This window comes from Acomys minous (genome assembly GCF_964271855.1).
Source record: "Acomys minous genome assembly, chromosome: 16".
In the NCBI taxonomy this organism is placed as follows: domain Eukaryota; kingdom Metazoa; phylum Chordata; class Mammalia; order Rodentia; family Muridae; genus Acomys; species Acomys minous.
Window position 1 is genome coordinate 87,094,559 of NC_140498.1, and position 14,940 is coordinate 87,109,498.

The following is a 14,940-nucleotide window of genomic DNA, read 5'->3' on the forward strand; positions in this document are numbered from 1 at the left end:
CTATTCTTTTTTTTTTTTTGGGTTTTCGAGGCAAGGTCTCTCTGTGTTAGCCTTGGCTGTCCTGGATTTGCTTTGTAGACCAGGCTAGCCTCGAACTCACAGTGATTCGCCTGCCTCTGCCTCCCAAGTGCTGGGATTAAAGGCATGCGCCACCTCGCTCAGCTCTCGGACTATTCTTAAAGAGTACTTTTACAGACCTTTACAACTACAGTCACACACACAGAAAAGACAACAGGATGCTTCCTACCATACATCGCATGCGTCTGCTCGTGAGCCCCGAACTGAGCTGCTGAAGAAGATACTAAACCAGGTTGTGCATGTGCTGGAGGTGCCATCATCCTGGCATTACCTTGTATGACAGGACTGTACACATGAGGATGCTGTATTTAGACAAAAACATAAAAGAACATTACACTGAAACCAAAAATGAACAATGTGGCTTTTAGTTAAGATTCTTTTTTAAAAGATTCATTGTGTGTGTGTGTGTATGTGGGTACACATGCGTGTCTGTACTGGTGCCTGAATAGGGGATCAGATCCCCTATTCATGTATGTATGGTTCACATACGTACATGCAGCCAAAATAATCATACATGTAAAATAAAAAATAAATCTAAGAAAAGTTTTATTATTCTAACTTGCAGAGACACATATTTAAAAGGTCCCAACTCCTTAATTACCTGATATCATAAAGCAAAGTCAAAAAACCCATAAATATAGAAATGACTGAAATGAGATGCTTTTCTAAGGAGTGAACATGAGTTAGGCCCCACTGGTCTTACCTGAGACTGATAATGTGGCACATGCTGAACCAGAGGCTGATTGGGAAACTGCTGAGGACTGTAGGCAACATACTGAGTGGAGTAGGCGGGCGGGGTGGCTACAATGGGCGGCCCTGCCGCAGAGGCAGGGTGCATTATGGTGCTTTGATGGTGCTGGTCCTGTCGCTGTTGGGGCATATTTGGTACTGTAGGAAGGAAAAAGAAGCACACAGATAGGAAATGAAACTTCCTCAGCACAATGCATGAGCTTGCGTGGTCTATTAGGTGCTGTATGATCTGATTCTGCCTCTCAAAAGCTGTCTCACAGCCCACACCCACCTCCAGTTCCTCTGAGCTCCTGTTCTACTCTCTCAGACAGAAGTGTGACTCATCCTTCAGAGTTTAGCTGTCAAGTGACTCTCACTTGACTTTCATCTCTAACAGAAGACATGGTTTCAGGATGGGAGAAGGAGGGCACCGCAGGGACAGTCTAATACTCCAGATATAAGCCATGAAAGGTTTGTTTCAGAAGAAAAACAATGATGACAAAACAGCCAGAACAAATCCAACACCCACTACTCAACTCCTTTGCTTTCCCATCTGTTTTTGTAGACCTCTGTAGACCAGGCTTCGAACTCTTAAAGATCCACCTGCCTATGCCTCTCCCAGTGCTGGAATTAAAGGCGTGTGCCACTTTGCCTGGGTTAATATTTTATAACATAAAATATATTATATAAAAATCTATTATTTTATACAATTTTAAAGTAAATTTATATTTATAAAAATATAAAGCATAGTTAACATTTTTACTTTACTCTTTTTATTTTCTTAGAGTCACTAAGCTTTGGACCTTTGGAACGCTAAACAAGGGTCCCACCATTAAGCGACAGCGCAAGTCCAGCTCAGCCCAGCCCACCTCTGTTTTTCCCAACATCACACAGGGCCAAGTGCACCAAGTAGCAGGTGTCTAACCAACAGTCCTAGTGCTGCTGTGCAAAAAGGAAAGAAAAACCATCTTCCATATTCCTACAAAGGTTTCTGTTCCTGATAAATCTTAGCTAAGAGCTGGGCATATCTTTAATGCTAACACCCAGGAGGCAGAGGCAAGAGGATCTCTGTGTAAAGCTCACAAACACGCACTGCACCACCTGTACATTTCCTCCCACAAATGCACATCAGCTGGAACTGTCACATCTCTTTCTGATGTCATGTTGCCTGTGGGAGGAACTGCCTCATGAAGGGTACAGCACCAACAACATATGACATGGCTGGTTCACTCGGTCAACAGAACTAAAGCAACTATTAATGTCTGTGTTTATTATTTTAAATACCTAAAAAGATTGGCTGAACATTTAATGACTACTGCTGTTATTTATCTATTCAGAAAATAAAATTGAAAATAGATGAAAGTAATATAATGATTTTTTTTCCAACATAATACTAGCAGTTCCTATGTTAGGGAAGAAAAAAAAAAATCAGCTTCTTTTGATTGAGTGTTAAAAAAAGCAAAAAACTCCATGAACCAAAATATCGCTTTTATCAAATAAAAATGTGCCTAGTTAATTTCACTAAGATTAATATATTCATTAATTGCGTTATCTTTCTGTGGATTTTTTAAAAGGTGCTCAAGTATTGCTTAGCTAATGAAATGCTTGCTAGCATTTATGAAGCCTAAGTTCATCTCCAGCACCGCATACGCCAGCAGAGATAGTGCACACCTATATTTGCAGCACAAGAGAAGTGGAGACAAGAAGAACAGAAGTTCAAGGTCCTCAACTTTTGAGGCTGGTTTGGCCTGCAAAATACATTAAAAACAAGACAAAAACCCCAAAGCTAGTCATGGATACCTGCTCTCCACAAAAGATATCCTATTTACTTGGCTGCAGTGGTTTCTCCAAAATTGAATGTATACACATATTAGACTACTTGAGATGAACCATACTTTAGCTATTTCACATATCACTAGGAGCAATTTTGCTCAACAGAGACCACGTAACAGTATCTGGAGACCTTTTAGTCGTCATAATCAAGTAAAGGGGAGTGCTACTACTAGGGCCTAGTGATTGCTCATAAGCACCCCCAGTTCACAAGAGACTTCTCCCCACCGTAGAAAAGAAGACCAGTCACAGATGGAAATGGTGCCAAGGTTAAGAAAACCTACATTAAGCCTGACATGGTGGTATAGGCATGAAGCTCAGAACCTAACTACAAGTGGCAAGATCAGTCCACACAGCCACAAAGAGAACTGGAGACCAGAGTCGGCTCAATGACTCTGTCTTAGACAAAACAGAAGTGTGTGTGTGTGTGTGTGTGTGTGTGTGTGTGTGTGTGTGTGTGTGTGTGTGTGAGATCTACTTTATGTTAACTCCCTGACTGGCATGTTTTCAAACATAACTCCACTTGTCTTAGAGGATACATAAAAGGTGAATATAATTTATGGTGAGGGAAATTGAGGTGATTTATGCAGAATAAAACAAGACATTTTATTGGGTGGTGAGGGTGTACAGGCCTTTAATCCCAGCACTTAAGATGCAGGAAGATCTCTGTGAGTTCAAGGCCAGTGGGGTCTACACAGAGAAACTGTCTCAAAAAACCAAGCCAAACCAAATCAAACCAACCAACAACAGAAAAACATCTCTAGCTCCATGGAATCTGACACCCTCTTTTGACCTCTGCAAGCAAGTGCTGGTGCATGCGTGCGCGCGCGCGCGCACACACACACACACACACACACACACATTCAACATTTAATCTTGGGGTCTGAAGAAATGGCTCAAAGTTAAAATTCTAATGCTCTTTGAGAGGACTGAGTTCAGTCCCCAGTGCCCACGTTGGGCAGCTTCCTACTAATAGGTAAATAAGGAGAAACAGCTCTGGGGTCTAAGTGCTCATTGCTCTTCTGCAGGGCCTAAGTTCAAGTCTCAGCACCCACAGGGCTGCTCACCATGTGGTGGTGGGGTCACAGTAAAAATTTTACAGTGGTGTCTGGAGAAATGGTTCAGTGGTTAACAGAATTACTGGTTGCCCTTTCAGAGGACCAGGGTTAAGTCCTCAATTCCCACATGACAGTTTACAACTGTCTCCATCTCTAGTCCCAGGCGGATGTGATGCTTTCTTCTGGCCTTTACAGGTACTACATATTCACAGTCCTGAAACTTGCTCTATGGACCAGGCTGGCCTCAAACTCAAGAGTTCTGTGGTCTCTGCCTCTTGAGTGCTAGAATTAAAGGTGCGCTTTGTACCTGTCTTCAGTATTAATCCTGAAACCTAGCTTTTGTGGTATTTCCTAGTTCTGTTCACCAAGAGCAACAGGCAGTGGCTTACTAGAAGAGAACACACCTCATGACTAGGATTGGCTTTGAAAAATAGTTCTCAGTAAAGGATTAGGGTTTCTTGTAGAAAGGCACAGCAAGGATTAGCCAGATCAAGGATCCCCTTGGCTACATAGCAAGTTCACTGAGGCCAGCCCGGTTACAGGCGAATCTTGTCTCAAAGATAGAGAGCAACCTGAGTGGTGGTGTATGCCTGTTGGGGACGGTCTTGTGCACTGTGTATTCAGATGTTGATTTTTGTGCCCAGAGAGCCGGTTGCAGTCCTGACATGGGCATTATCATTTCTATGACGAATCTCCTGTCTCAATGTTGGGTAAAAAAAATGGTTCTCCATCATCTGTGATTGGCTAATAAAGAACTGACCAGACAACAGCAAGGCAGGAGAGTTGAGGTAGGGGGTCCCAGGTAAAGCAGAGTAAGAAAAGGAGAAAGTCGCCATGAGGACAAAGGTGGAGCAGGAGCAGATAACGGGGCATATAGCTGGGAAACATTCCTGACCAGCATAGTTGGGCTAGAATCATGACTATTTGCCCAGCTATAATGCTTTAACACCTATAAATAAACGTAATAGGTCATTGTTTGTGAGCAAGAACAGGCATAGAAAAATCCACACTATCTACTTTTACATATGACTTTAATTCCACGCATTAGGGAGGCAGAGGTAGGTGGACCATTTTGAGTTTGAGGTTAGCCTCTTCTCATAGCCAGTTCTAGATCAGTCAGGGTTATACAGTGAGACTGTCGGAAAATAAAACCAAATAAACCACAAACAGTAATTTATTTTAAAATTTCAATTTAGATGTCAGGTTAAAAAGTCCTAAATTTATTTCTTTTGGAAGAAAATACCAAACATGGGCTAGAGACATGGCTCATCAGTTAAAGGCATGCACATGGCAGCTCACCACTATCTGTGACATCAGTTCCGGGGGGAGGAGGGAGAGGGGTGCGGGGGGTAGGTGGTGGTGGTGGTGGTGGTGGGTGTTCCATTGCCCTCTAATGGCTTCCTTGCACCCATACAGTGTAAGTACAAATATTCAGGCAAAACATTCATATGCACAGAACAAAAATAAAATATATAAATATTTTTATGTGTATGAGTGTTTCGCCTGCATTAGATGCCCTGGGTCTGGGAGTTAGTTACAGACAGTCTGAGGTGATATGTAAGTGCTGGGTACCAATCAAGTACTCTTAACTGATAATCCAATTCTCCAGCCTCAAAATACATCTTAACAAAGAACGCCAGGTATGGTGGTGCATGCCTTTAATCCCAGCACTTGGAAGGCAGGTAGATTTATGTATTCCATGGCAGACTGGTCTATATAGCAGTCCCAGGCTAGCCAAGGCTACATAGAGAAAGGGAGAGACTCTGTTTCATAGGTGGGTCGGGGACAAGGGGACATTTTTCTGGTTTGGCAGGATGGCTCAGCAGGTAAAGGCACTTGTGGCTAAGCCTGACGACCTGAGTCTGATCCTTCTCCTACAGGGTTCTCTCAATCTCCATATGCACTCGCACAGTTAGGTAAAGAATATTTTTTACATGACTACTATGTGCTACCTGCTCATCAAGAGTCACCTGAACGCTCACATTGGCTATCAGAAGGCAAAACATACCCGATGAGTTCAGGCTGAAGCCAACTAACTATCCATTGCACACTGGTGCTTAATTCATGCAGCATGCAGACTACAAGCAAACACAGGCAGGGTTATTCTCACCTTTACCTGCTCTATATGTCTTGGCTTGGTTCACCGGCATGGGCGTCATAGGTATTGGGTATAAAGGCTTGAGGGGATGGAAAACACATCATGAGATTCATATGGTAACAATGTTTCTATCTATCATTGTCTTTAATGTAATCTGGTCTGTGTTTTCCTGATTCCCTAAGAGTTATTCAAAATTAAAATAATACCCACAACAAAAAGGAATAATTCTGGCCTACAGTAAATATAAGGCATTTTTCTGAAAACTAACTGTAAAACTCAGACACACATGTTAATGACACACCCAACCTATACCCACCACCCCTCTGTGTCCCTGTGTGCCATCAGGTGTCCCATTTAGTGCAAATCTAGGACAGTTGTGCTAAATACTAATTATGGTGACCCAGCAAATTCCAATCTGTGGACTTACTTGCACACCCGGGCTCACTGGAACCGGATACATCATATTTGGTGCAAAACAAACAGGCTGGGTATACACTGGAGCCGGCTGCTGATGGCCCACCATGGATGGGCTGGCTTGTGCTTGAGGCCGAGGCGACGTTGGGGTAGTAGAAGGCTTTGGCTACAAAAACAGAAATAACATTTGGCTATGTCAAGGTGAGAAGTAACAACGAATGCAGCCTTCAGAGCAATTTCCCCAATCTTTCTGTTGATTTGTTTTTAACTAACACCTTTTATTCGAAAGGCAAAACAAAACAAAAAACCCCAGCTCTAGCATTTAAGAAACGGATTCAGTTTCCTGGGGATAAAAAGGGAAAACAGAGGCTGCAGGTATTGCTCAGTGGTAGAAGGCTGCCGTAAGCACGGATTTGGTATATTCCCCAGAACTGTATCTACATCTATTTAAAAACCATACATACAAACAAAAAAGGCTTTGATATAAAACTAAAGTATTTACCAATAAAAAAGTATAAAAATGGTAATTTTACAAGGAACCAGGAAAGGCTTATCCATTTTTATATTTTTGGGCAGGGTCTCACTATATGGCCCACGCTAACCACACTCATGATCCTTTGCCCCAGCCCTCCTGTTTGCTGGGGTTACAGGCATGCTCTAGCTAACATAGCTCTCTTTAAAGATGTTCCCAAATGGCAGTAAATACATTCTTTTCTGTGGTTAGTGGCAGCATCACTAATCAGCAACCTTATATTCTGAGCTGTTCTTCACAGCCACAGGGAAAATCAAGCCATCTCAGTGTCCTACAGCTTGGTTTTTTGTTTTTCGAAACATGTGTAGCCCTGGCTGTCCTGAACTCACTTTGTAGCCCAGGCTGGCCTTGAATTCACAGCGATCCACCTGCCTCTGCCTCCCAAGAGCTAGGATTAAAGGTGTACACCACCACGCCTGGCCGTACAGCTTGGTTAGCTAGATGGAGCACAGGAAAAACCATGATGGTCACAATTAAATCTCTTCAGAAATTAGATGAATGGCCACAAACTCACCTGAGAAAAAGAACGAGGGTTGAACTCCTTTGCATTGGGATTCAATGTTGACTTCCTAACTTGCCTAAATGAAAAAAGAACAAACAGGCAGGCCAGTGAGACATGCATAGAATCCATGTTTGTCTGGCTCTGCCACACTTGTCAGGTTTCAAAGGACTGCTGACATAGGTCAGAGTGAAGCAACTCTCAGGGTGTAAGTCTCCTCCACTCAAACACACACTTTCTGTTGCTCACAGGCGATCAACGAGTATTTCAACTGACAAGGCAGTAGCCCCATAGAAAGTCCAGGGTATCTGAAACCCTCTTCTGGCCTCTGGAGGCACAGCAAGTATGTGGTGTACAGATGTACATTCAGACAAAACACTCACACATAATAAAAAAATCTGTTTTAAGAAAACCCCAATGCTTACTTAATATATGAATTTACAGTATTTCTAATTGTTATTTTTAAAAAGACAGGAGGACTTTGCAATGCAACACAGGTTGGACTCCAACTTGGAATTCACCGCCTCAGCTGCACAAGTGCTGTGATAACAAAGCCTATGCCACCATGTGTAGCATGAACAGTGATTTTAAATTTGTCAAAGATTTTTTAAATCACATGCCTTGGGAAAAACGATTGCTGTAGTAATTTTTTTCCTGCAAATGAAGAATAAGCCATCACAACTTGCCGTTCCAAGAGTTCAAATACAATTAGTTTTTTTTTTTAAATCCAGAATACAAAAAGCAGTGGTCAATAGGTCTGAGCCTAGCCCACTGGTCTATTTAATTGCTTTATTATGCCAGATGTACAGGACTAAGATTTATAAAGATGCACATTTTAACTAAACATTTGTTTCTGATAGAAACTGTCTTAACAACTATGGTGCCAGAAGCTGTACTCTCTTCCTCAGCTGGGGCAGCAAAGAGTTCTCACAGACAGCAGGTTAGGTAGAACTAGAGTCCCAAGACAGAGTTTTTGAAATTTGAACTTCTTTGTCCTGTACAGAGCTAGCTTTTCTTACCCCCTTAGCTGGGTGCAAAGCAGAACGGGAAAGGTGTTAAGAATTCAATGCCTGGATTTGGCTAAGATTTATAAAACCAGCTCCACATATACTTTGTGAAGACAATTCCCAGTGGGAAGGAAGAAATCCCTTAAGAAGTTTTACTTAGGGTATGCTACAGCCCAGGTTACTCACTCAGCTGCGTCTTTTTTCTCTTCTCGGTCATCCTTCTCTTGTTTGCAGGCTGGACTAGAAGTCTGCACCCCTTGGGACGTGACCTCAGGCCCCCTCTTGTGCTCGGTGTTGCTAAGCACAGAAGGAGAGATGCTAGGGCTGCTGGTCTTGCTGCTGCCACTGGTACAGTTGCTGCTGCTGTTGTCAATGAAAGCATCCTTAGCACTTGCTTCAATTTTGTCTTTGATCAAATCTCGTGACTTTTCTCCCTCTCTATTTTTGCTCAGTAGTTGATCCATAGATTCGGATGTAGAACTTGGCTGTAACTAAATATAAGAAATAATTTCCCATAAATAAATAAAGTAGTATCTGAAGGCAATGAAATGCTTTAAATAAGGCCTTTTGTTTGTATTCTCAGAATAGGGCCTTTTTGTTTGTTTGCTGAGGCGAGCTGTTCTAGAACTCTCTCTGTAGACCAGGTTAGCCGGAACTCACTGAGATCTGCCTTTCTCTGCCTCCTGAGTGCTGGAAGGAATTAAAGGTCACCATGTCTGTCTCAGAATATGTCTTTTTAAGGCACCAATAACAGAATGATATACAACGTTAGCAACCAGTGCCCAAGACTCAAGACATAAGCCTTTAAATCCAACACTCAGAAAGCAGAGGCAGGTCTGTGAGTTCTAGGCCACCTTGATCTACATAGTGAGTTCCAGGACAGCAGGTCTATGCAGAAAGACCCTTCTGTCTCAAACCCCTGGCCCTGCCTCCCCCAAGCCCAAACACAAAACAGTTACTTATTGGAGTGGTATGGTGGCTTATGCCTGCAATTTCAGAACTTAGAAGCCAGAGACAGGTCGGCTAGGAGTTCAAGGCCATCCTGGGCTATAGAGATTCTGTCTCAGGAGAAAGAAAAAATGGTGAATATTTGCTATAGGCCTCCAACACTAGCAACTGTGTGGCTGACACTGAGCAAGATGCATCAGTTCGGATCCACTAAACATGTGAAGGCAGAAAGCAACCACAGAGCACCCGCCCCTCCTAAAAACAGTATCCGTGAAGGGAAGGTTCCTCAGGAGACTAACATCTAATCTAAACAAAAATTAATTTAAAAATCCCAATAGCATGAGAAAGTGGAAGAGGAGGGAACAAGAGGAGGAATATGCTCAGAGTATAGTATATCATACTTATTTATAAAAATGTGCTTATAAAACAACACACAATGACTATGTGCCAAATAAAAAGATAGGGCTGGAGAGAAGGCTCAGCAGACACTTGCACATACAGGTTCACTTCCCAGCACCCGCATGGTACAATCACCAACATTCTAGCTACAAGGGATCTGGTGCTCACTTTGGGCTCCATAAGTATCAGGTACAGATGTAGTACACTCATACACTCTCAGGCAAAACACCAGACACATAAAATAAAAATACATCCTCATAAAAATGCAAAGAAGGGCTGGAGAGATGGGTCAGTGATTAAGAGCAGTGGCTGCTCTTCCAGAGGACCCGGGTTCAATCCCCAGCAACTTCATGGTGGCTCACAAGCATCTGTAACTCCAGGTCCAGGAGATCTGACACCCTCACACAGACATATATGCAGGCAAAACACCAAAGCACATAAAATACACATAAATTGTTTTTTTTTAAAACTGCAAAGGAAAGGGGCTGGAAAGCCTGCTCGGTAGTTAGAAGCACCAGGGTTCTAAGAGAACCTGGGCTCATTCAGCTACCAGACCACAATAATAACCTGTGACTCCAATTATAATGGAGTTGGTGCCTTCAGTGGGGTCGCCACTGACAACAGGCACACATGGTGAACAGACATACATGTACACAATTCCATTTTTAGATAAACAAAGCTTCAGAATAGGCATGGTGGCACATCTTTAGAGAACTCAGGATGTAGAAGCAGGCAGATCTCATCTCTGTAAATTTGAGACCAGCAAGTTCCAAGATAGCCAGGGTTACATTGTGAGATGCTATCTGCATACATACGTACATAAAAAGGGGCCACAAAGAAATTTTTCAGGGCAGCAAAATGGCTCAACAGGTAAAGTGCTTGCTCCTCAAGCCTGAAAATGCAAGCTGAAGGCCCAAAACCCATTTAAGGTAGAAGGAGAGAACCAACTAGAAGTTGTCCTCTAATTTACACACACACACACACATACACACACACACACACACACACACACCTCACAATAATAGAAAAACACGCTAGTGGTAAACTTTTAGAAAGCCTTTTCTATTTCCATTCTTCTTATAATGGCAAAATTACCTATAGAGGGAACAAACACTGATCCAAACTGTTATTTGTTTAATCCACACAATGGCTTAATTTAATGCGGGCGCTTTAAAATTTTTTTATCTTGGTTTTTCAAGAAAGGGTTTCTCTGTGTAGCCCTGGCTGTCCTGGACTCACTTTGTAGACCAGGCTGGCCTCAAACTCACAGCGATCCGCCTACCTCTGCCTCCCGGGTGTTGGGATTAGAGGTGTGTGCCATCACCAACTGGCAATGCAGGTGCTTTTACATACATCTTATAAATGACAAACCCATGGAGAAAACAAAATACAATTTAAATTTTGTTGGGAAAGAAGTATCTGTGCTCTACTAGTACACAGTAAATATAAACACACAGAGTTAAACCCACCCAAACCCAAGCGTTTTTGTAACTCAAAGAAAAAAGAACGTCAATAGCCAGTTTACCATCAATTTGGCAATGTAAAGTTATATCTAGTGCCAAGAATGGACTACAGACACATTAAGAACAGGACCCACAGTTAAAACTCTATCATCGGCAACCAAAGCGGGTTCTTCTACCATTCCTTGCTTTTCTTGGTATGCCAGGCAATACACAGCACACACAACACACAAAGTCTTTATCTGCATAACCCATGCTACTAAGTCTTAGCAGATTAAACCCTAGAAACCCTCCATATAAAATGACCAGCCCTCAGCTATACTACAGAGAGCTCAAGACCAAATTCACACGTGACAGGGTGATCTGTCTAGTACCCCAGATCTTGTTAGTCACTGCCTCAGTTTCCTGATGTGAACCCTGCATCAGAGGAGGGGATGGGACAGAGCACTTGGGAAAGTGTCTGAAACAGTCGGCACTGAATGTGTACTGCTCACTGAATTTTACATTTAGAACAAATAGAAACCAAACACTACACTAAAACTCCTGCTTTGCTTTCTAGCATTCACTTATCGGTCAGGAACTCAAAAAAAAAAAAGTATGATCAACTCGTAGAGACCATCTCTTAATGCCATTGCTACCTAGAATTCAACAAATAACCATTAAAAATGTTTAAGCAAAAACGTTAAATTAAGTAAGTTCAGTTAAATTTTTAAAAATTAATGATAAGGTCTCAAGTAACAAAACTGCACTTGAAGATCTCAGAAAAGGAACCACAAACTAAGTTCAAATCAAGGCTCAGGACAAAAAAAGAGATTTAAACATCATAAAGGATTTGTCATTAAGGGAGGTTCAAAGAGAGTTGCGAACTAATACTTCAGTGGGTGGAGTCATCTAATAAGTAAGTAAATAAAGAAATAAATAACCATTTTCTTTTTGGGGTGAGGGGCTCCTTTCAAGACAGGCTTTTTCTTTAGAGCCCTGGCTATCCTTGAACTTAGAGAACCACCTGTCTCTGCTCCCTGTGGGCTGAAATTAAAGCTGTGTGTCATTACGCCTGGCAAGAATATCTTAGCCTTTCAAAAGGTATCAGCTGCAATCAATAGAACACAAGCAGAACGCAAAGACACTGGAAGAAATGGAGTGTATTGCCAAGCAACTTTGAGCAAGAGTGGGGGTTAAGAGTCCCACTTCAACAGATGATGCGGAGATAACGGACAGATACAAGCAAAAGACCGAGAGTGAACCTCAATATGGTGAACTGTGCAGACCAGAGCTCCCCAGGTAAGTACTAAGAGAGTAGCCAGTGTTGTCATCTCCAGAACTAGGGACTTCGGCCATGATTTGCAAGACCAGACACCATAATCACATACTAACTGGCAACTGGTATCAGGAAAAAACAATGTCATTAAATAAAGCTATGTTTCAAGGAACAGAAAGTGAAAAAGACAACACACAAAATGGGAGAAAAGAACTTCACAAACCTAGATCTTCTGAGGGATAAAGCACAAAGAATGGAGCTCTGTGCCATTCTGGGTTCCAAACCAGACTCAGGTCTACAGCACATGAGAGTGATACTAGCAAGAGTGACCTTACAGCTGAGGTCAGCATGTGCTACACACTGAGACACACTGAGGGCCCGAGAACAGGTCTAGTGCAATTCATTGGTAAGAACCCAGTTTTTAAAAGATCAATTAGTGACTGGGCATGGTGACGCACGCCTTTAATCCCAGCACTCAGGAGGCAGAGACAGGAGGATCTCTGTGAGTTAAGGGCCAGCCTGGTTTACAAAATGAGTACAGGACTACACAGAGAAACTCTGTCTTAAATAAACAAACAAATAAATGTGATTTGATATTTAAGATACAGTTTTCTATAGTTTTGTGCAGAAGAATAAAAAATAACAGGAGTGCTCTGGATACACCAGGAAAGCTTGTCTTAGGATAAAAAGTGACATTACAGAAAGAAACCACTTCAGCCATGGGTTTAATCCTCAGCATGAAGAACATGAATGAACAAGTAAATGAATTTGATCACAATGTGGAATCTGAATTAGCTCAGGCCCCCAGGATGCATTATGCCTTCCAGGGCACACACATAGCCTTATTCTCAACTACAGACCTACTGAGCCAGCTGCTCAGACACTAAAGCAGTGAGCTCTAATAAGTCTGTTTCCAAGGTAAGATAACACTCCTTTATTTGTTCCTGCAGTCTTATTAAAAAAATAAACCAAAACAAAACAAAACAAAAAATTTGTGATTTTAAGTTATTGCACTTAGACCAGACAAAGACATCTTTAAAAATAATAGTGCATGCCTGTAATCCCAGCACTTGAGGAGGCAAAGGCAGGAAGATCTCTATGAGTGTGAGGCCAGCCTGGTCTACAGAGTAATCCCAGGATGGCCAAGGCTACACAGAGAAACCCAATCTTGAAAACAAAACAAACAAAACAAAACAAAACAAGCAAGCAAGCAAAAGGAATAATTGTCAAGGGGCTGGAGAGATGGCTCCGTGGTTAAAAGTGTTACTGCTCTTCCAGAGGACCCAGATTCAGTGTCTGACACCCACACCAGGCACCTCTCCTTCACCTTAACCCCAACCCCAGAACCTCTTCTGGCCTCAGAGGGCACCTGGACATCTATGTGCATACTTACAGACAGACAAGACAACACACAACACACATATATATACACACACATATTTAAACTCTGTGGGCCGGAGAGCAAAATTAACAGTTTAAGATCACTGGCGGCTCTTCTAGAGGGCCTAGGTTCAGTTTCCAGAACCTAAATGGTGGCTCACGACTATCTGCAACTCCAGTTCCAAGAAGTCTAGTGTCCTCTTCTGGTCTCAAAGAACACCAGGTAGGCCCATGGCCCACATATATCATGCAAACACTCATATGCATAAAAAACAACTAAAAAAATTTAGCTTTCTGCGTATATGGCTTAACGAGGGAGGCAGAGAGAGAGAGAGAGAGAGAGACAGAGAGAGAGAGACAGACAGAGAGACAGACAGACAGACAGAGACAGAGACAGAGAGAAAAAGATCGATCGATCAGTTTGATTTTTTTTAAAAAATTCTAACAATCACTCAATGGAGAACTTACCCTAAAATCATTCTTAAACTTCTTTAAATCATCAATCTGTTTTCTATGTTCAGAAACAACTGGTGACATACCTGTAAAACCAAAACCTGTTAAGATTTCAATTTACTTCTGATCTTAAACTTATAATTGTTAGTATGGAGTATTACAAATGAGAACAGAGGCCAGCCAGCTGTGGTGGTACATACCTTTGGCACCTCTAATCCCAGCAGTGGGACTGGGGGTGGGGGTGGGGTTGGGGTGGTGGTGAAGGAGATAAATATTAAGAAACAAGAACAGCTCTATCACCTGAAGACTAACATTCTGGTTAGACATTTATTAACATGTACATTTCACATAAACAAATTTTAGAAAGGGAGTACTCAGTATAGAACATGAAATTAGATAAAACAGTTTTCTATTTCTGTAATTTTATCTAAAAATGTTAACAAACGCTGACCTTTGTTTTCAGCTTTTGAAAAGCTAGGTGATGTTTCACTTGCTTTAATATTTTCTTTATTCCCCGCAGGAGAGTTCTGCCTCTGATCTTGAAGCCTGGAATCTTTAGCTAGAAAACAAGTTTAAAAAACGAAAAAAATTAAAGCCGGGCGTGGTGGCGCACGCCTTTAATCCCAGCACTCGGGAGGCAGAGGCAGGCGGATCGCTGTGAGTACGAGGCCAGCCTGGTCTACAAAGTGAGTCCAGGATGGCCAAGGCTACACAGAGAAACCCTGTCTCAAAAAATCAAAAAAACAAAAACAAACAAACAAAAAAACCCCCACAAAAAAACCGAAAAATTAGCATCA

General features: G+C 42.1%; 1 protein-coding gene across 10 annotated transcripts in view; it reads right to left on the minus strand.

Annotated features, from left to right (window-relative positions):
- Positions 1–14,940, minus strand: part of ATXN2 (ataxin 2) — a 91,555-nt gene that overhangs the window by 12,673 nt on the left and 63,942 nt on the right. For 8 of the 10 annotated variants that reach the window (XM_084762094.1, XM_084762091.1, XM_084762095.1 and 5 more), the window contains 8 exons: positions 14,595–14,702; positions 14,159–14,229; positions 8,432–8,736; positions 7,254–7,317; positions 6,221–6,373; positions 5,806–5,872; positions 782–966; positions 248–380 (listed from right to left, as the gene is read on the minus strand). In XM_084762094.1, coding sequence (XP_084618220.1) covers positions 248–380; positions 782–966; positions 5,806–5,872; positions 6,221–6,373; positions 7,254–7,317; positions 8,432–8,736; positions 14,159–14,229; positions 14,595–14,702 — 1,086 coding nt within the window. The remainder of the gene's footprint in view (positions 1–247; positions 381–781; positions 967–5,805; positions 5,873–6,220; positions 6,374–7,253; positions 7,318–8,431; positions 8,737–14,158; positions 14,230–14,594; positions 14,703–14,940) is intronic. The other 2 variants (XM_084762086.1, XM_084762093.1) reach the window with 1 other exon arrangement.